The sequence below is a fragment of the Bidens hawaiensis genome, unplaced genomic scaffold, assembly GCF_021521415.1.
Source record: "Bidens hawaiensis isolate Kalapana, Puna unplaced genomic scaffold, B.hawaiensis_p1.1 tig00001179_1, whole genome shotgun sequence".
Taxonomy (NCBI): Eukaryota; Viridiplantae; Streptophyta; class Magnoliopsida; order Asterales; family Asteraceae; genus Bidens; species Bidens hawaiensis.
In genome coordinates, this window is record NW_027491068.1 from 4,128,017 (window position 1) to 4,150,388 (window position 22,372).

General features: G+C 41.0%; 2 protein-coding genes across 3 annotated transcripts in view; both read right to left on the reverse strand.

Moving 5' to 3' along the window:
• LOC143563434 (putative protein phosphatase 2C 80) overlaps nt 1–21,431 on the reverse strand; it is a 55,084-nt gene extending 33,653 nt beyond the window's left edge. Inside the window, exons 1-4 of one of the 2 annotated variants that reach the window (XR_013140672.1) lie at nt 21,276–21,431; nt 20,599–21,175; nt 19,403–19,877; nt 18,402–18,778 (exon numbers count right to left, since the gene is read on the reverse strand). Coding sequence is in view for 1 of the 2 variants with exons in the window: in XM_077050975.1 (XP_076907090.1) it covers nt 18,482–18,778; nt 19,403–19,877; nt 20,599–21,080 (1,254 nt within the window). In the remaining variant the exon portion in view is untranslated. Of the gene's footprint in view, nt 1–18,345; nt 18,779–19,402; nt 19,878–20,598; nt 21,176–21,275 lie in introns of those variants that run through there. The other variant, XM_077050975.1, reaches the window with a different exon arrangement.
• On the reverse strand, nt 1,496–4,288 carry LOC143562974 (ethylene-responsive transcription factor RAP2-3-like). The gene is made up of 2 exons (XM_077050633.1): nt 4,014–4,288; nt 1,496–2,297 (listed from the first exon to the last, which is right to left on the reverse strand). The coding sequence occupies exons 1-2, from the start codon at nt 4,201–4,203 to the stop codon at nt 1,642–1,644; spliced, it is 846 nt and encodes a 281-aa protein (XP_076906748.1). The 5' UTR covers nt 4,204–4,288; the 3' UTR covers nt 1,496–1,641.
• Nucleotides 21,432–22,372: the final 941 nt, after the last annotated feature.

A 22,372-nucleotide genomic window follows, 5' to 3' on the forward strand; every position in this document is an offset into this window, starting at 1 on the left:
ATGAATAAGAGTAAAAGCCTAGCCCTCAGGCTGTAGTATACGTTTGTCTGGATCCTTACATATGTGGTTAAATGCGGTGGGCACATCGCACCACGCCTGGTCACGACCTCCAGCCAAGATGGGCCGAACCAAATTATGTTCGAGTGAGAATGACCTTGTGTATATTTATGGTACCTAAGTACGTCGAAACGCTGCGGTGTTTTGTTGGGGTGACCTAGTGTAGAGACTCGAGTTTATAATGATGTTTTAACTTTGTCATTCCTAAGCCAAGATGGGCCGAGGCTTGCGTAACCCTCGAGGGGTGATAAAGTAAAAGAAAATATTTTTAGCGTCAGCATATTCGACGTATTTTTATAACATTTTGCAGGTAACCAAGAATAGAGTTTGAAGGACAAAGGGCTCAAGAATCCGATGGCTCAGATAGTTTTGTTTGAACATTAAAATATGATGATTTTGTTAAACAAGTAAACTTACATGGAACTTTCGTTCCATCTTTTGTAATGTAAATATTTTAACTTTAAATCCACATGTTTTACAAAGACTTCCGTTAATAACCCGTAACTCTGATTTATTTACAAATGTGTACCAACTGTCGAGTCGTACTCCTAGGCCCAAAATGGGGGTGCGACAACATACAATATATAGAGAATTTGGAACCTATACAAGGAAACTTAATAAATGGATTGACATGGAGAAGATTATGGACAATATGTACAATCCCTAAATTATCGTGGTCAAGGTTTGACCCCAGTTGTTGCTGCATGATTTGAGCTTTCCAATCTAGCCAAATATTCTAACACGTTTCCTCGTGCTCGGCTCATACACAAACCTAACTAAGTCTCTCACTTGTTTACAACTGAGCAGAAATTAAACACACATTTTTTGAATTTTTTTCGATTGAGCATCGAACGAATTTCTACCGTCAAGCTATTAGGACAGCCTTAAAAGTGCATGTATATAATTGAAATTGTGCTAATGATGGCTATCGTTGTGCATGCTCTGTAAGTTAAACGAATTCATAATAAAAAGTGAACTTATGAAATCTTCGTGTTATTCTCATGTAGCATTTTGTTATTTAATAAGTCAAAGTTTGACCACAATACGATAGGAGTATAGTTCTGTTTTCTTTTGTTACGTCCCATGATCTAGTTAATTTGGAAGAGTTAATGATTTCGGTATGTTTTTTCTTTTTGTTGGAAACTAAATACAAGTAATGGTGATTACAATTTTCCTCTTTTTTAATCTTCTTTCGCCATAAAAGTTAAGGGTGTCTGATGACACCCTTTGGATCACCTCTTAGGTTTGCCTCAATGCCTAAACTATTACACCGATGTGACTAAAACCGTTTTAAATTTCTAGAATACATACTCTCACGCTAATATATATTCGTTACATTTTGAATGTTACGTCACACACAACTAGATAATACCGAGACACCATTAATATAACACATACATGCTACGAAAAACACATATAGTGTGTGCGGTATAGGTAGATCGCGGCAACACTACTTATTTCACCATTACCATGATCACAATCATCACATAAACAAAGTCTAGCTTTTAACAAAGAGACGATTAACTTCACTCATAGGATTGACTCACTTAACTCGGTTTCTCACTCAATTATGATACTTAAATCTCAAATCACAACTGGGAAGTCTTCTATCATCCAAAGATGAGTTGACTCGCTACTAAACCCACCACACTGAGTTGACTCACCACTAAACCCACCAAACTGAGTTGACTCGTCACTAAACCCACCAAACTGAGTCAGCTCGTCACTAAACCCATCGAACTGAGTCAACTCACCACTAGATCCACCAAACTGAGTCGACTCACCACGAGACCCACCAGATTGAGTCGACTCATGATCAAGCCCTAAGAAGGTCTCGAGCTTCGATATCTGTTCCTTGAACTCATAATCTTCCACCACAATGTTTGAATAATTCGATTGGTTTTGGAACTGATCATAACTCAACAATGTCGGTGACGATGGTGGTTCACGCACAGTTGTCAGAGTTGACTTGCTGGGGGTCTTAAGACGCGGTTTCTTGACTGGTGGTGAATAAAAGTTAAGCTTAGCTTTATCCCCTCGGATACGCTTTGCGGCTTCATCATAGGCTCGAGCCGCCTCTTCAGCTGAATTGAATGTGCCAAGCCAGACTCGAACACCTTTTTGTGGGTCCCATATCTCAGCTGCCCATTTGCCCCATGGTCGCTGCCTAATTCCTCGGAACTTGTTCTTCCTCGGTTTAACATTTTTCAAGCTCGGTTTTCGAGCATTTTCATCGGGATCTGTAATTTCAGAATTCAAGGTAACACGACATTGATGGTTTTTTATGAAACTGTTTTAAAGAAGTTTGTGATTACAATCAATAATAATTAATTATTTTGGTCGTTAAAGATAAGTAAAAATAAAATAGATATCGCAATCTTCATAATTATTGAAACAAACAATTAATTGAATGGTTTGGAGGAGCGATTCGATATGACCCCGAGACAAAAAGCAGTTTTAGCTTGTCTCAAGGGGGCTCATGCCCAGGATTTTTTGACTGTTGTGCCCATTGAAGGTCTTGGGCAACGGATGTCGGCAGTTGAATACAAAGCCATCCTTAAATACCAGCTTATGATTCCCCTTTTCCCTCCAGATGAATTATGCCCCATTTGTAAAAAAGCTTGTTTGGATAGATTCGGTGAGCATGCCCTCCACTATAAGGAATTGCCGGGATTCAAGTATCGTCATGACTGGGTTAGAGATGTGTTATGGGATGTGCTTAGACGTGCCGGGATCTCAGCCAAGAAAGAGGCACCTATTAACTTTTTGACTGATCCGCGTGAGGGAAGATCTACCCCGCGTCCTGCGGATGTTCTTGTGTTTGGCTAGGCAGGGGGTAAGCATGCGTGTGTTGACCTCACTGGGGTGTCCCCGTTGGTGGGGCTGAGAGACAGTGGCTTCGTACCGGGACAGACGGTTTTGAGAGCGGAGTCTAGGAAAGTTGCTAAGCATGAGACATTGTGTTTGAAGAATCAGCACGTGTTCATTCCATTTGCCTTCGACACTTTTAGATCCCTAGCTCCCGAGGCGGTTCGCTTCTTGGAGCGGGTGCAGAAGGTGGTCCACAGTGACTCGCAAAGCCCGAGGAACCAAGGATTTATATTTAGTAGAATAGGATTTGCGATTCAAAAGGGGATAGCGGCGCAGCTTGTTGTTCGCTTACCCGTTATCCAGATGTAGTTCGGTTTGTGTTATATATAAAAGGATCAGTTGAATGGTATTTCAAGTTGGTGCACATTCAATGTCAAATACTATCCCATTCAGTTATTTTAAAATGCAAATTGTTTGTTTTAAATTATAAAAAAATTAATACACAGATTATTTGTAGAATTTCAATGATGAATAGTAGGCATTTTGGAACCCAATGTACGAAATCATCTAATTTCCATAAAGTATTCTAATATTTTTATTTAACAAAATAAAAATATTAGAATACTTTATGGAAATTAGATGATTTCGTAAAAAAATAATAAATAAATAAATAAATTATAAATTATGCTTTATAAATAGATTATTATAAAAAAATAACTTAAATACGCACAATAAACATGTTGTAGCATATACTCTATAACATTTCATCATAAAAGTAGTTTTTAATCAATTTCGAAACCATCCGTTATTTATTTACAATAACAATACTTAGCAAAAACCTCACAAATAGCGAAACTAAGCAGAGTATAGTTAGCAAACCTATTACTTATTTATTTATTTTTCAAAATCGAATTCCCTTAAGTGTCCCGTTAATAACATCAAATTCCATTTTAGAGCTAAAAAATATTTAAATTAGGCCAATAAATTACAAAAACAACTTCTAACTAGTCCAAAATTCGCAAATCAAGTGGTTCACATGTCATTAAATCAAAAACTAAAGTTTAAAATTACTTAATTTGTGCCTTTACTTTATTCCAAAGCTAATTGAATAAAAACAAATAAATAAACAAACTGAAAGTTGATACCTTTGTTAATGATCGGTTTGGAGAATGAAGTAGTTTTGTTCTTGGTAGCAACTTCAGTGGTGAAACGTAGGGTTTGTGGTTTGAAGTCCAAGCCGAAGAGATCGAACTCAGACCAGAGGTCGTTGGACGTGAGCTTTCGGTTGCGGTTGAAGACGGGATCCTCGTCGGAGATGACGGCACCACCGCACATTTTGGCTGTTGGTTGAGAGAGAAATGTGAAATGCAAGAGGGTTGATGGAGTTGTTGATTTATAGCGGATGCTTACAACATAATATGGGAAAAAGACAAGTAACGTTTCCTTTAATCTTGCTTTTTATGTAACAATAATTTTTCCAACAATAGTATTTGGCACCCCACTATTAAATTCTTTTATTTTTTTTTCTTTTGTCTTATTAACATTGCTATTAACTATTAATATTTTCATTATTAATGATAGTATAGTAATTAATAGCATTATTATTGGTAACATTAAATATACTTAGTCAGTAGTCACAATGAAAATAACTAATGAAGAGTTTATTACTTAAATTTTACATTAAATTTGTGACAGTTAATAGTGTTGTTATTTTTTTTTTCATAATTTATACAAATATCTTTGAGGTAAAAAGCACAGTTTTGAATCTTTTTAAATAATGATTGTTTCTGTAGAGGGATGTCTAATGTTTTCTATCTTTCAAATGTTCAAATATTTCTTTCGTAGTTTTTATATATTTATTTAATTTTAAATATATTAAAATTAAATATATTTAAATTTCGCTTTTTGGCAAACCACGCAGAAAAGTCGTTTCCTTTCGTGTCAACGTTGAGAAACTGCTTAAAGAAAACGCACTTCCGCTGGACACCAGAAGCGGAAGCAGCTTTTCAGGAGATTCGGTCACGCTTGATCGAACTCCCAACGCTCACAGCGCCTAAAGCGGGAGAGGAGTTAATCCTATACCTTTCCGCAACAGATAGAGCAACCGGGGCAGTACTGCTAGTAGAGCGAAAAGGCATCCAGATGCCAATCAATTATGTCAGCCGTATCCTAACAGACGTAGAAACCCGGTACTCTACCCTCGAAAAATTAGTCTTAGCACTTATACATGCTTCACGCAGGTTAAGACGATATTTCCAGGGTCACCCAATCACTATTCTCTCCAACTTCAAACTTGCAAACGTCCTAGGCAAACCCGAGTTATCGGGACGCCTAGCCAAATGGGCAATCGAGTTGGGGGAATACGCGATAAAGTATAAGCCAAGACCAGCTATAAAAGGCCAGGTTCTGGCCGACTTTATTGCAGAAGTGCCTGCATCGCGGGAAAAAGAGTGCCAGGAAGAGGCTCAACCCTCTCCAGCACAAGACATCAATGACGTCTGGCGACTCTACACTGATGGAGCAGCCAGTAACGAGGGTTCAGGCGCAGGACTGAAACTAACCAACCCAGCAGGCCAAGAGTACACTTACGCTATTCTACTGGATTTTCCAAGTACGAATAACGAAGCCGAATATGAGGCATTCTTGGCTGGGCTGAGAATTGCACGTAAGATGGGGGTGAAAAACTTGGAAGCCCACATGGATTCCATGTTGGTAGCCAATCAAATCAACGGAACGTACACGGCCGTGAACGACACAATGGCCCTATACCTCGCACAAGCAAAATCCCTTATGCGCGATTTCAATGACTGCAAAGTCATACACGTCAAGCGAAGTGAAAACAAATCTGCGGATGCGTTAAGCAAGCTTGCATCATTAGCCTTCACCCACTTAGGAAAGGATATCCGCATTGAACTCCTCGAGGCACCTTCGGTCCCGCACAAGGAAATTTGTGTCATCCAAACCAGCTCGGAAACGTGGATGACACCGATAATAAAATACCTTGCGGCAGGTACACTACCAGAATCCAAAACACAGGCAAGAAAACTACGCTGTAAAGCACTGAACTATCAACTCATCGATGACATCCTTTACAGACGTAACTTTCTTGGCCCACTCTTAAGATGCGTGGACAACCAAGATGCTGACTACCTCCTAAGGGAAGTACACGAAGGCATCTGTGGAGTACACGCAGGCCCCCGCGCTGTTGTAGCTAAGCTAAACAACGCGGGATACTTTTGGCCGGGGATGCATATGGATGCACTGGCATACATCAGAAAATGCAGTTCTTGCCAGCTTTACGCACCCAACACGCACCGCCCGAAGAATGAACTTGTTCCAGTCACTTCTTCATGGCCATTTCAGAAGTGGGCCATCGATGTGACAGGCCCATTTCCTACAGCAGCAGGAAATGTTCAGTTCCTAGTGGTAGCCATCGACTACTTCACCAAGTGGATAGAAGCAAAACCTTTAGCCCAAACAACCGCAAAACATATCAAAAAATTTATCTGGGAATTTATTATTTGTCGTTTTGGACTTCCACAGAATTTGGTGAGCGATAACGGCACCAATTTTACTGACAAGAAGCTACAGCAGTGGCTAAAAGAACTTCAAATCACCCACACATTTACCTCAGTGGCACACCCGCAAGGTAATGGTGAGGTGGAAAGAGCAAATAAGAGCATCGTCGAAGGCATAAAGAAAAGACTCTTGGAACACAGATCCGGCTGGGTGGACGAGCTTCCGCACGTCCTTTGGGCAAACAGAACGCTGAAGAAGGCCAGTACGGGAGAAACCCCGTTCAGTCTCACTTATGGCACTGAAGCCATGGTCCCGGTCGAAATTGGTTTACCCTCACCAAGGGTCTTGATTCAGCCAGAAGACAATGATGCGGAAAGACGGTTAGACCTTATGCTAACCGAGGAACGCAGAGATTTAGCCGCAGTGCGTGAAGAGAACTACAAGCGACAAATGCAAAAGTACTACAACACGCGGGTAAAACTCTGCAACTTCAATGTAGGAGACTACATATTGCGTAACAACGAGGCTTCGAACCAAGAACGCCCAGGAAAGTTGGCCCCGGTCTGGGAAGGGCCATACATCATCAAAGAAGTCTTGGGAAAGGGTGCATACCGGCTCGAAAGGCTCGATGGCACTCTCATCCCAAGAACATGGAATAGAGCTCAATTACGCAAATGTTATATGTAGATCAATTCCAAACTTGTAAAGAAAAGGCCTAGAGCCACTTCTAATGGAAATGATTCTCCTTTCACAATGTGTTGATAGCCTTACCTTTATACTTATGAACTTCCCACACTATTATGCCGGTATTCACCGCATAAATAGGGGAAGAAGTAAGTCGTTACGTGTGGAAGGCGGCAAAACCCGCATAAACACAACGCTAAAAATGTTAAAGGTTTTAAGGAAAACCTACACGCAGGTCAGATGTAAGTAAAGTTTAGCCATCCTTGTAAGTGCAAGTGACGGTCTTACCCGCACAATCACGAACAAGGAAGCAAAACTTCAACCTATCATCTACCACGTTCAAAGGTTAACTTATTCTGAACACTTAGAAAATTTCAAAGGAAAAGATGAGGAAAACTTCCACGCAGGTCAGATATAAGTAAAGTTAAGCCATCCTACTAAGTGTAAGTGACGGTCATACCCGCACAATCATGAAAGAGGAAGCGAAACAAACTTATAATTTACCACGTTAAAAAGTTAAATGATCTAAGTACTAAAGAAATTGCTAAGTTAAAACATGCGTAAAATAAACAAGGCAAAGAACAAACACAATCTTTATTTCACCAAAATTCAAATATTACAAAGAGCTATACAAAAGCAAAAATCTACGCTAGTGGTGGAAAGGGATCTTCAGAATCAAGTTTCAGGACCACTTCCACTTGGACCCGCTCCATCAGTAGAGCGTGGTGGTTCAAGGAAAGCTCTAAGGATAGCAAGTCCATCATCAGCAGCAGCTACTTCGTTCACCTTCTCCACCACCGGATGCGGGAAGGCGGCATACTGGTTCACTGCTTGGTCATAAGCAGCTTCAGTATCCACATTATACAAAGGGAAGTTGGAAGGCGGGACGCCTTTCTCAACGAACCCTAGACCAAGCAGGAAGCCGGCCCGTTCCCCATCCTCGTGAGAAGCGTTGAGGGCTGCGCTCATAGCATCGTCGTAAGATGTCTCTGAGAAGACCCGATGCACAACCTACAAGAAAATATACAAGTATCAGAACCCTTTCTATTTACAAAGAAAAGCGTAAAGACAAGAAAAGCTTACCTGAGACAACGCTTCTCGAAGAAGCCATTCCTTGGCAACCAGAGCTTCCTGGAGGGCAGCTTGAGCTTCGTTACGGGCGCGATCGGCTTCACTCCTGTTAAGGTTGGCAAGCAACACTTCTTTAGCCGCAGCCTCTTCGACACCCTTTAGCTTACGCTCAGCATGGTCAAGCACCCCCCTCTGGTCCAAGATTTCTTGGAGCTTTTTGGCGTCTTCCATCGCCAAGGCATCATGAGCCTGCTGGAGAGCCTATAATTTGGCTTTAAGTTCTGCATTCTCCACGCGTAGAGGCTCAGCAACAGCTTCAGCCTTGGTGGCCCTCTCGGTTGCGTTCCTCGCAGTTTCCTTAGCCAGCCGAAGCTGTTCATTAACAGCTTGGGCAGCCTTGGAACGGGCCTCGAGTCGAGCCTGAACTTCAACCTCGAGGGCCTTGAAGGCCTTCTCCTTCTCCGCAGCCACTGCGGCAAGTTTTTGGTTCTCCTCCCGGACAGCCCGCGCCTGAGCTACTTCCTTAAGGCGAGCTGCTTTTAACTTGTCGTTTTCACGACAAAGCAGCTCGACGCGCGGCTACATCCGGGCCAGGAGAACCCGAAGCTCATTGGTTAGCCTACCCTCCTGGTAGCTAGCCATGGCTTCCCCCAACGCACCACTGGGAGCAGCGTGACGAGCCCATTCCACGCACTCCACAGGGGTGCGAAGGGTTGTTCCTCGTCGAATGTTCCATCGTGGAACATACACTTCATTGGAATCCGATACTGCAAAAAACACAAAGCAGTTAGGAAAAGATGATAAAATATATATATATAAAATGGGCCAGAAGAACCCTACGTACCTGTAGGGTCAATAACAGGCCGATAGCCGCCGAACCCATCACCTGAACCCAAAGGAAATCCATCCAAGAGGTCAGGCAGATGGGAAGGTGGCAAAGACTGGCGAGAAGCCCCATGCGTACCTAATGGACCGGCCGTCGTTGCCGATGGCGGAGGCACGGTACCAGCCGCCGCGGTCGCCGCAGCAGTAGTAACCGCCGGCTCGGTGAAAGATGCTGTAAAAATAGCACTCACAGCCGGCGGTGACGTCATCTCAGCTGGAACAGTCGGCTCAAAGGAGTGAGCAACTGGACCAGCGGAAGCAGGCGCAGGCACCTGAGTCGTCGCCTCAGGTAGGCTGACCAAGCCTACCGTCATTGGCGGGGAGGTACTACTCGGCGCTCCACCCTGGAATGCGTCAACATCCACGCCTGCGTAAAGAAGAAAAGTGTTAAAAGATATTAAGCTATGAAGATAAAAGCTAAAGGAAAGTTGTACTTACGGGTTTTCTTGAGCCTAAAGGTACGGAGAGGCGGGGACGGACCCGATGGAGCCGGCCTCTTTGCGCCGGTCACCGTCGTCTTCTTTGGCTCTCCGGAGGTGACAGCCGCAACCTCCGGAGCTGTGGTCTTATCACCACCGGGATTCCCCGCCACCTCTTCGCTCTCGGTCTCCGAATCAGACCGAGGCGCTGGATCGGCAGTGGAGGCCTTCTCCTTCCCCTTCCCGCCGGCAGCCTTCTTCTTCCGCACCAACGGAGGACCATCTGCGGATTCCTCATCAGAACATACGATTAAAGGAATTCTAGCAGAGGTTTCAACATTGAGGGGTCGAGGGTCGAATAGCGCCTTACCTGGCCGACGGGCGCTAAGGATCTCATGGCCTAGCGGATAGACCTCCACGAACCGATCCGCCGTTTGTTCTAGGATGGGCAACTCGTTCTCGTCTAGAGCGCGAGTACCCATCCGGGCGGGACCGTCAGCCTCCCGCGGATTAAGGAGCGACTGCAGGTCGTTCCCCTCTGAAATAAACAGGAAAAAAGTTAGAAGCAATTCAGAATCAACAATAAGAGACAAAGCATACCGTAAGGAACAGAGTTCGAACCGTATTCGAGGACGATTGGGATCTTTTGCGCATCGGCAGCCTTCCACACCCGGCTCATCCCCAGCATCACCATCCCGGACTCCGCAAACCGGTAAACCGGAGATTGGACCCGAGATATCTTCGCAAACCATTCCGCCTCCTGGTAGTTGGAGGCGTGAAGGCTGGGAAGTGCTTGCCCGTTCTTGAATTTCATGGCAATGGGGATGGCGCGAGCGGATATGAAGAAAAACTCCCTCTTCCACGCGCGAAGACTGCGCTCGGTCGCGCAGATCTTTAAACCCTTAATCCGGGTTGTCAACGTATACCACCCCTGGATGCACCTCCACGTATAGAAGGTCATCAGGCGGTCAACGTAGGGCTCAATGCCCAAAATCCGGCACACCCACTCGAAGTGGCGAATCTTGGCGATCGCCATGGGGTGCAACTCGGTCAAATGAACGCCGTGCCTCTCAAGGACACGGTAAACAAACTTCGTCAATGGGAACCTGAGATTCCCATAGACAAAGAATGCAGCATAAACCCCGATCTTGCCTCTGGGGGCATCGTACACCGTCTGGTGGGGTTCAGGAAACTCAGGCTCGAGAGACTCGAGCATGAACTTCCTGACGACGTACCGATACAGATCGCCAGGTAGAGCACACTGGCACTCGCCAGCAGTACTCTTGTCGTCAGCCGTAGATTCGAGATCACGAGACATCTTGTAAAAGAAAGAAGAAAACGATATCGGGAGAATGCTTGCCTGAAAAGGATGAGTATTCGCCGGAAATCGCTTAAAAGATGAAAAGAGTGAAAGTGTGGATTACAAAGAACCCTCTCCCCCTTTATATACTAATCGCAATTAATGCGATGAAATTAATGCGGAAGAGAGAGAAAACGAAGGTGCAATGAAACTATGACACGTGGCGAAAAGCAAGCTGGCAACAGCTGTTGACAGGACGCATACCATTAATTTCGCGGCCACGCGCCCGAAAAATCGCGCCCACGCGCCTGAAAAAGCGTCTGGAATGACCATGTACTGTCACGTCACCATAACTTCCTGCACGTCCTGACACAGTCAGAAGAAACCGTCGCACGACGTTTCAGATGTTTGGACTGTTCTTATCCTTTCACCAACTCTTCGAATTTCAAAATTCAAAATTCAAATAAGATTCAAAAGTAAGCGGGAAAATACCCCTTACCTTGGCAACCAAGTAACCATAAGACGGGTGCGGGTACAGTGTCAAGGCAAAACCCTTCACATACTTAGCACCCGCAGGGAATTGACGCCAGGAATACCTTGGAAATAAAGTAACCGTAAGACAAGTGCGGGTACAGTGTCAAGGCAAAACCCTTCACATACTTAGCACTCTGCAGGGAATTCAAACCAAGAAGGATCTTCTGGGCCATGCTTGCGGAAACGGGAATAACATCCCCGCATGACGGGAACGTCGAGAACTATATTGTTTGAAACTCCAAGATGGAATTGGTGGTTTTAGCATAATTGATCACTATGTTGAAAACTACCAAGACCCCATGGAGAATCCACACAAGTGGGACTCAACGCTCCTGACGTGCGAGGAGGTTACAAACCTACCCGCTTCATACCCAAAGATCAAGCAGAAAAGTCGGGAATTTCTGCGTGACATCAGGAAAACCGCGGGAAGAATAACCACGGAAAACCTAAAAACTAAAACCCTTTTCAAAACCCCTAGCTAAGTCCAAAAGTTCACCTCACTTATTAATAATTAATGAGAAGAACATTGGACTGGGGGGACTTGAAGAGGTAGGTCCCAGCAGAGCCCAGTTGGACCCGCAGGACTCACCTTGAACAGGGACGTCTGCGCAATGACCAACTGCTCCAGCAGGACCCACCTTGCTCAAAGAACCTTACGCGCAGTACGCCAGCTGTACCCGCAGGGAAAGCCTCCCAATGGTGAAGTACCCCGCCTGTTCCCGCAGCTGCGGATACAAGCCATCAGGGAAGGCTACCCGCACTAACAGCAAGGCTACATGCACAAGGCATTAGCTACTTCAGTAGTCACATGAAGGAATGAGCAAGGCTATACTCCCGCCCAAATGAGCCAGTCCGTATGCTTCTGGAAGGTCTTTCGTACTATACCTACTAAGGTATGGGCGGAACAGACAAATTGACCAGAGCAGCCCATGAACCAATCACAGGGTGACAGCTCACCGACAACAATACGAGGAGGAGCACCCTCTAGTACTGTTTGTCACTATTAGCCGCTGCCTACTCACCAACCCTTACGAGGGGACGTGCGCAGCCTACAGTTGGTGGAACAGTGCGTAGCCGGCAGTGAAGGAACAGTATACAGCCGACCTTTACTGTTGGCCGTAGCCTACCCACCAACCAGCATGGCCTGTGCGTAGTCCACTGTTGGTGGAACAGGAATACTATTCAGCCGGCAGTACCTTCTAGGAAACCTAACTTCGGCTATAAATACTCCAACACCTTGGAATGGTAAGGACATCATCTGATATCTCAATCTTATCTAGCAATCTCTTAATATACACTATATTCAGAGCAATCTAGTCTGATTCTCACGCCGGATGGTGGTCACAAGGAGGAACCCCCCCTTCTCAGTGACGAGCTTACGGTGTTTGTTTTGCAGGTCCCCTGAAGAACAACTTTCTGCTAGACCTCATCTTCGTGGGAAACATTACTTAACCCCCAGATTATCTATAATCTGTCCAGGGTTCACTTAGTGTTTCTTCAGCACCCCACTATTAAATTCTTTTATTTTTTTTTCTTTTGTCTTATTAACATTGCTATTAACTATTAATATTTTCATTATTAATGATAGTATAGTAATTAATAGCATTATTATTGGTAACATTAAATATACTTAGTCAGTAGTCACAATGAAAATAACTAATGAAGAGTTTATTACTTAAATTTTACATTAAATTTGTGACAGTTAATAGTGTTGTTATTTTTTTTTTCATAATTTATACAAATATCTTTGAGGTAAAAAGCACAGTTTTGAATCTTTTTAAATAATGATTGTTTCTGTAGAGGGATGTCTAATGTTTTCTATCTTTCAAATGTTCAAATATTTCTTTCGTAGTTTTTATATATTTATTTAATTTTAAATATATTAATATGTATGTGTAGGTCGATACATTAATAATTTTTATAATTACATACGTTAGCCTAACCCAATAATATTAAAGATAAAATGCTAAGTGTACTTAGAGCATTCTCATCCGGTCCTCTATCCCTATCTCTATAATTTCACCAAAATACATTACATTTCTCTCTATGTTTAATTAAATAATATTTTTATATACATTTATCATTACAGTTTTCTCTCTCCTCTACTCACAACCAATTCAACAAATATTAAAAAATAAATAATGGCAAAATTTTTTCCCTCAAATTTACAAAAAATCACTACATTTTCTCTCTTCACTCTATAATTTACACTCACAACCACTCAAAACTTCACCCTATAATTTACAAACTCTCCTCACAAAAAGTTAGGTGATGGGTTGGGAATGCTCTTAGATCAAATACCAAAACGTTTCTATTTTAGTGGTATGAGTGTGTGTATTCAGTGGTGTAACTCGTCACGAGATTAAGAGTTTGAGTATCATAGTGTACGATATTATATATTTGAATGTAATTATGATTAGTGTGAAAACATTGATTTGTGCGTCCGTATTTATTAATATAATGATTAATTTTTCTTATTACACATACTAGCAAAGGTGCCATAGGCGTGAATCAACGTGATTTTCATATCCTTTTAACTGAAAAATCATGAAACTAATATATACATGTAAAATTTTTTAAAGTGATATACTCACATACCATACTACAATGATTAAATACACTTTTTACGAGATCTCATGTAGCATATATATCTCACCGTACAATCACCTTATCACATGTTAGTCAAGAATCCTTATACCGTTCAGTCGTCTATCACATGTTAGTGAAGTATCTTTAAAACCTTGTGCTTTAACTGTTTAATAAAGGTGATATACGGTCATCAAATTGAGTTTTAGGTTAGATATACAAAAGAGGTGGATAGGAGATGGAGGTCATGTTCCATTGTAGTAAAAAAAATGTGACCAGTATAGTAGAGAGTGTTTGAATTAAAAAAAAATTGGTTTCGACATTTTTTTAATTGAATTTGAGTTCAAGTCGATTTGAAGTAACCTGAATTGTGAAAAAAGAAAGGGAAAACTATCAAAATAGACACAGTGCATCCGGGCTTTTTCTATAAAAAAAATTCCCCTAAAATAAACATTTTTTTCTGGCCTATAAAGTCTATAATTATTTCTCATTCCAACCAATAAAAGTCAGGCAAGTCAGCTTAGCCTGCTAAGCATGCTAAAGGTTTAACCGGCATGTTTACACTAAAACCTTTGTTAAACGCCACATGTCTACTTCATGGATAAGACACATGCCAACTTACATAGGAGGGTTACATAACCACCATACTTTCTCTCTACCAATGAGATTTTTATACCATAGTGAGTAATTTATGGAGTTGTGAATTAAAGTTGGAGAAAATGTTGTATTTTCTGTATAGAGTTAATGGTCATTTTCGTCCCTGTGGTTTGCTACTTTCGCCACTTCAGTCCAAAATTTGTATTTTTGTCAATTTAATCCTCATAGTTTTAAATATTAGCCAATTACGTCCTATCCGTCTAACGGCATCTAGCTATGTCGTTAGTTTAAGGGTATTTTTATCTTTCTCCTTTTTATTTTGAGTTATTGGTCATTTTCGTCCATGTGGTTTGATACTTTTGCCAATTCAGTCCAAAGTTTGAAATTTTGTCAATTTAAGTCAGTTTCTTTTTTCTATAACCCTAGAGAGCATTATCCAAGCCCAAAACAAGTCTGCATTTACTCTGTCGACAACAGTAATCATACCCCCTCCTCTCGTATTTAGTTTCTAGACGGTTCCTAAACTCTCCCCCATTGTGGAATTCAATGGTAAAGTGGTCAAAGCAAATCCGTGAAACCGAATTGTACGGAAAAAACTAAAAATCGTTTCTTTGATGAATGCATAATATTTAGGGTTTAGAGATTAACATATCATAACGAAAATCTGGGTCGTAATCAAATATTATACATTAATCAACAAAACAATTTTTAGTTTTTTCTGTATAATTCGGTTTCAAGGAATTACCTTGACCACTTTACCATTGAATTCCACAATGAAGAAGATTTTAGGAAATGTCTAGAAACTAAATATAAGGGGGGGGGGGGTATGATTACTGTTGTCAACAGAGTAAATGCATAACAGTATTTGAGGTTGCTCGATGGTTTTAGGCTTGAATTATGCTCTTCAGGGTTATAAACAATAAACATAAAAAATAAAAAAAAAACTGAATTAAACTGAACATTAAATTGCCAAATTTTCAAACTTTAGACTGAATTGGCAAAGATATCAAACCACAGGGACTAAAATGACCATTAACTCAAAATTAAAAGAAGAAAGACAAAAATACCCTTAAACTAACGGCATAGCTGGATGCCGTTAGACGGATGGGACGTAATTGGCTAATATTTAAAACTATGAGGACTATATTGACAAAATTAAAAATTTTGGACTGAAGTGGCGAAAGTTGCAAACCACAGGGACGAAAATGGCCATTAACTCTTTCTGTATATTTGAAGAGTTCCCGTAATACATAAATTTGTTAATATTTTTTAGAGTGGTTGGAGGAAAAAAAAGATAACGATAAAGGTATAAAAAATATTATTTGATTGAAAAGAAGAGGAAAAATGTAATGCTTTTAGTGTAATTTTGGATTTAGGGTTTGGGGAAAGAATGAGAATGCTCTTAAATTATCTTGTTTTCAATGCACTATACACAAGATAATTATTCGGTTCTCACAGTTTTCAACATTTTTCTAGTTCTAAAAAGAATGAGTCCTCCGCATATACATATTAGGAGAAATGGACACGGGCCTTTGGTCTGCCAGGAACATCACTCAGTGATGCCTCCAAAGTCGGAGATTTTCCCCATTGGTTGCATAAGGCTATGTGTAGTGGAGGGGCTACAAATAGGGACGAATTGTAACACGTGGCGTTCAGTCACCAAGGAGTGAAAATTTGTTTTTGGGGTGTAATGGTGTAGGGGCTACAAGTTGGGCCCACAGTATCTTTTTTTATTATTTTCTTTTTATAATTAAACTAATTAAATAAAAACCAATTTACTTAAATAATTAAATAAAAATGCATTAAAATTAAAAAGAAATACAAAAAAAAATACATAACTAAAAATATAAAAAACATAACTAAAGAAAAAAATTTAAAAAAAAACATAACTAAAAAAAAACTAATATCCGTAATATTCGCGCATTTTTTCACGTCGTATTTGAAACAATAATGCGGTTTCCTCGTGAAACCCCTCCGCTTTGGGGGATTCGTAGTCGTCTTTCATTTGACGTAATTCCAACGTCTGTTTCAGCTTTTCTTGTTGTTTGTTGGATGCTCGAAGGTCGTTTCCTATTACGGTGGCATTTGTTTCCAAACGACCAACCAACTCGTTTATTTCATCGGGCTCCGTATTGAATCGTGTTGACGACGAACCTTCCCCCTTATTTTTTCTCGATCTCTCGTGTGGTCGAGGCAACTCCTCTACCTCTTCGTCGTCGGCTATATCAACATCGTCGGCTAAATTGACCGTGTCGTCCAGGAAGAAGTTACGAGCATCGGAGGGTGTGTTTGGTGTGCTCGGATTTGTCGACGACGATGTCTTCGACCTTTTTGAAGACCGGGATGAGCCGGCTCGTTGGGTGGCCGGAACGGTTGGTGTCCCTTTCCATTTCGAGCAACCACGTAGCTTTTCCCAACAACTCAAATACTTGAACGGTTTCCCGGGTCGCTCAACAGTGTGACCCTGAGCTCGAAAGTCGCTCAAGGCTTGACTTATAATGTCGACGTTGTTATGCCCGCTACGCCAGCCGGACCCCTGCAACCGGTTAATTATCCCAGTAAATTTTTACAATCGGCGTTAAGCCCCTTCCAGTGGGCTTGAACCGCTTCTTTTCCCCAGTAGTCTTCGGGTTTACCGGTTATCGCGAGCCAAGCTTCAAATACTTTCTTCCAAAACACCCCGGTGGCTTGAAAGTTAGCTACAAATTAAAATTATTTGTCAAAATTAGTATACATTTTAATAAACATTAAATACATTTTTAATAAATACTTAATATTAAAAAACTTACCGACGTTGGGATCCTCTGAAATGACGATCCAAGCCTTGCGAGGGCCACCTCCTCCTCGCTCCAATGCTTGTATGGATCACGTTGCGCCATCGGCTCCCCCGGTTGTTTCTTTTTGTGTTTACGGGTCGCCTTTTCGCTTGAACCGGAGGCCCGTGCCGTTTGCGTCTCCGGCACCGTCACCGGCTCCGACTCCGGTGGTGTAGACCCGAACGCCGGCATTGTGTTTTGAGGGCTGAGAGAGTTGGCATACATGTTTAGGTTCGGGTCGGAAAATTAAAACGGATAGCTCTGTTGGTCCGGGTTCATTGAGTTCCATTGTAAGTTCGGTTGGTTCGGTTGGCTCGATTGCGAACCATACGTTTGACCGAAACCAGGGAATTGGTAGTTCGGTTGGTTCGGGTTGTTTCTAGGATTCATTTTGTTAATTTTTTTGTAAGAATTTGGGTATGATTTGTGTATAAAACAGATATAAAATGAAGAAGGGTGTATGTTTATATATATATATATATATATACATATTGTTTAAATTAAATAATTTTTTTTTAAATTTGACCGTTGTCAAACGTTCCTTTTTATATAATATTATTATTTCTCACATCTCGCCCGCAACAAGAACACCACGCCCCACCCCAAATATCGTGGGTGGGGGGGGGGGGGGGGGTGTTTGCGCCCTTTTTTGCCCCTAATCCACGCCCACTACACAAAACCTAAGGAGTGTTTCTTCATTGATGATAGATGTATACTTTTTGTGTACATATATAACGTGTAAAAAACATATCTATATAATGTGTGGAAAACCGCATTTAGCCAATGTTATACTTTATTTTTGAGCAACCACCATTGTTTTAAAAGGGAAAACCAATAAGCAATTGAAAGTTTTAACTATAGCAAACCATGTAGAGTCCTATCGCCTATGGTGCGCTGTAAGCGCGTGCAATGTTTAATGTTGGTTCAAAACTAACATTTAGTTGACAAGATTTCAACGATAACGTGATTAAAGTAAAACGAAATGTGTTCTATTATTCCAATATCATCATTACTCCCATGAACTCACATTGTTTAGCATCCGTTACATTATCGAATACAAAGCAAATTCACAAAAAGCAAAAGACAATGATAATCGTACAACAGCAACGCCAGTTTCAATACAAAAACAACTCGGTAAATTTAAAACAATTGAGTCTCATCTAGATAACTAAATTTTGTTCCCTATAACATACCCGAAAGGTTTACTCACCATTCGAGCCCGTGACAAACGACACTACAACAGTAATATCATCAAGCTTACCACCATGATAACGGAAACCCGCTTCTTGAGCTGCAGTTGAAAACGGTGACTGTCGTTTTCGGTCTAATGCTTTCACACGTGCCAACTCACCAATGTTTCTAGCCACCACCTCAGGGCTCACCCTTGACCTCACCCCTTGAACCACCAGTGCGGTTACTTCATTATTATACAAGTTATCAAACAACCCATCGGTTCCAGCAACAATCACATCACCCGCCTCCACAGGGATCTTAAAAACCTGTCAAATACCATAACTTACACATTCAAATCACGCATTTAATAATTAACTAGTTAGATTTTTACCACGAGATCGTTATCGGTCCGGCATTGCTATAGTAGCCAAAAGAGAAAACCCAAGAAATAAAGTCGTGATGTGCCCAAAAAAATATTGACACGTGTTTTACATTGATCGAAAACAAATACCATACCAAGGTTGTTCGGTCAGAATCTGTTCAGTTATTACATCGATAAAAAAAACAAAAACGAATACAGATACCGTATCAGTTCCGATAATACCAATACTTGAACCGACTTTGTTTGATCAAAGTCGATTCGCTGCAGTTCGACACGGTAACGGAACTCGCATAGCTCGAAAAAATACTTTGTTTTGAATACAACTATGTGTTCAACACTTGAACAAAACTTATATTGGAACGTCAAGAAAGAAAAAGTTCACAAGTATTCAATTTTTCTAAAAAGTTATCAAACGCAAGTTATTAAAGGAAAATCCAACTGAATGATAAATAAAAGGCATATACTATTTATAGTATAAAGGTTGAAAAAAAAACTTAAAAAGAAAGTTCATATAAATAGTGTATATATATATATAAAGTTGTGTTCAAGAATACAAAAAACAACATACTTGACCGGAACTTGGTTGATCGCCTTCATCCCCAGTTGCAAGCTGATAAGTGAAATTAAAGTCGTGTTGTTGAACCGGGGAGTGAAAGATGGTGCACCCGTCTCGGATTACGACAAACCCGCTATCACCCAAATTGATGGCGTGAAGACCCTCAGATTTTAGAGCTATGATGCATGCAGTAGATGAGCCTCTGGCTTTTGTGGCTAAGTGGGCTTTAGCCAAGACTCTAGCCGGGTCAATATCATCTTTCGGTTCACCTTTTAATGCTTTTACAGAATTAGACATTAGTGAACGGGAATATAACCCAGCATTGACACCGACATCAGCCCACCCACCGACTCCATCCGCTACACCGATTACTTGTTCTTCCTCACAAATGAAGTGTGCATCTTCGCCCCCGGTTGCTTCCTTATCAGGATGTGGTAGGTAGGATGATCCCGATAGTAGTTTTAAGGTTCTACCATGCACATTCTTCCTGAGATTTCAGTTATAAAATAATATGTTATCTCCCTTCATCAGTGATATTTTTTTTTTTTTGCCAAAATGAACTTAAATGTGATTGAAACTGATTATTGAATACTAAATAATTAGAGGCTAGAGGCGGCGCCTCACGTACTTCTGGGTCAAAATTATGGTTTGTACAAGACTTATATGTAAAAACAACCAAACGGACGAAGAAACTATAAAAGGTTTAACTGATAAAACGGTTGATAAGTAGAAAGATGCAGCTTCTAGTTGTAACTACAGCTTATTTGGTTGTACATATAGCAACGTCTCGTGCTTTTCTAAACCAAGATTTTATTACTGTAATAGTAAGTGTTAGATGTTGTAGCATTTGATAGATTATGAGTATTTAAAGGATAATGATGATCTTATTTTAGGCCTAAAAAATCAGTGTTGTAGCAACAAGTATTAAACTGTTTATTTGAACCCTAAACAATCTGATAATGAAAAGCACAACTTGTTTATCCAAACCAGAAAAACAGCATATAACGAATTCAAGTCACGATAGTTAAATGACTTGACAAAACAGAAAAACCAAACATTTTGACATCACATACTTCAAAAATGATTGCAAGCTCCATTTTGACAAAACACAAACATAAATGAGCTTTGGATTCAAATATAAATACTATAACAAAACAATAAGATAAAAACGTATAACTAATAGGAAGCCAAGTGCCAAACATACATACCCATCGACTTCAATAGCAAGACTTGTAATCGATTCATCATGCGACGTTTCTTTCAACACCCGATCCGAAACACCACCATCCGAATAACACATCGAAGACGAAGTATTGTAACGTCTTCCCAGCCGCCCACCAAATGAACCAACATTTCCCGCAATATGAGTAACCCCAAATACAAAATACCCATTAACTCCACGACCCTTACTAGGCTCCCTACTCTTCACACCCAAACTCGCCGCACAAAACGCCCTGTTCCCCACAAACTGACCCGTCGACCTCGCAAAACTCGACACATTCCCACAACTCGAAATCAAATTATCCACAACCAAATCCCCAGACGCGGAAACCGAACCCGAAGTCGCCATAGTTCTCGAAAAACAGGGAGGGGTCCTCGACTGGACCTGGCTTTTGATATGCAATTCAATGCCTTTTCGGAGGCCGAAACCGAGGGGGATATTAAACTTAGAAAGTGAACCAGTTGGCATTATTTTAGTCCCTGAAACAACCGGTTGCTATCACTATAATCATTTATTAAGCCCTAAATAGGAATCAAATTTAAACGTACTCTGTATTCTGTTCTCTGTATAAAAATGAAACCCAAACTTAATCAATATATTGGCATCTAGCTATAGAGATTATGTATAGATATAGAGTGAGAAACATATAGAGAGAAGACAAACCTTATCTGTATGTATTATTGTATGAAATGAATGGAGACTGAAGCTTGAAGGAGATACAGTAAACCCTAAGTTTAGGAATATCCAAAGGACATAAACTGTTGGAGCTTAGTTTTGTTTTGTTTTGTTGGGTCGGTCTATCTAATCTGATCTAATCTCTATCTACCATTTTATAGGAACGAAGTAAACAAGGGTTGGTGGTTTGTTTGGCCATCTAAATGATTATAAAAAACATGATAAAATATACAAATTATTATTATTTAATTTTTTTATTTTGAATGGTTTTACAACTCATGTTAGGCCATCTCTATGGTGAGGATGCCCCTCCCCAGTGCCACGTCAGCGCCACGTGGTTACTGGGGGCTTCAAAACCCCACCCCAAAGATGCTCTTCTATGATGCGGGGGCTTCGAAGCCCCTTTAATTTTTTTTATTTATTTCACACATTAAGAAATTGTTTCAGTTGTTTCTCACACCCATCGTTCTCAACTTCTTGCTTATAAACAGATGGATGCCTCTCCGGACATTAATTCCGTCAACCATCGTTCTCAACTTCTTGTTTCTTCACACCCAATTTCTCCAGCAACCACCGGCCGTCAAGGGGGGCCCACCAAAACAATCCCAAGCGCGCCGGTCGTTGCAACGCTGGGCAGCACGGCGCCCACGACCGAACCGCGCCCCGCTATGGTGTTTCGCGCCCTCCGCGCCCCATGGTTGCCCTCCACGGCGCCCCATAGCGGAGGGTCTTAGACTAACATGGGTTTGAAACTTTGAATCATAAATACGGGTGTTCCCCACTTTATAGTGACATACATTTGTTGGAAAGAACGGGACATACTCAGAATATTATCATAAATTCATGTCACATGCTTGGTACAAATGATGATACATCTCTCTTGCCTTACTTTTAACTTACCTATTTGCCATTTGTCAGTTGAGCCAGGATTATTGACTATTTGATAGTTAACTAAATGATAAAAGTATAACAATGAAAATTCCCGAAATAAGCATTTATGAAAGCGTTTTTCAGGTTTTAGACATTATTTGTAAAAAATTCCCAAAATATGTATTATAAACTAGTCGTGACGAGTAGTTTATGAT

Excerpts from the sequence above, each read along its gene's own strand:
- LOC143562974 (XM_077050633.1), bottom strand. The coding sequence starts at position 4,203 with ATGTGCGGTGGTGCCGTCATCTCCGACGAGGATCCCGTCTTCAACCGC. Across the intron at positions 2,298-4,013 it reads CAAACCGATCATTAACAAAG|ATCCCGATGAAAATGCTCGA; the intron begins GTATCAACTTTC and ends CTGAAATTACAG.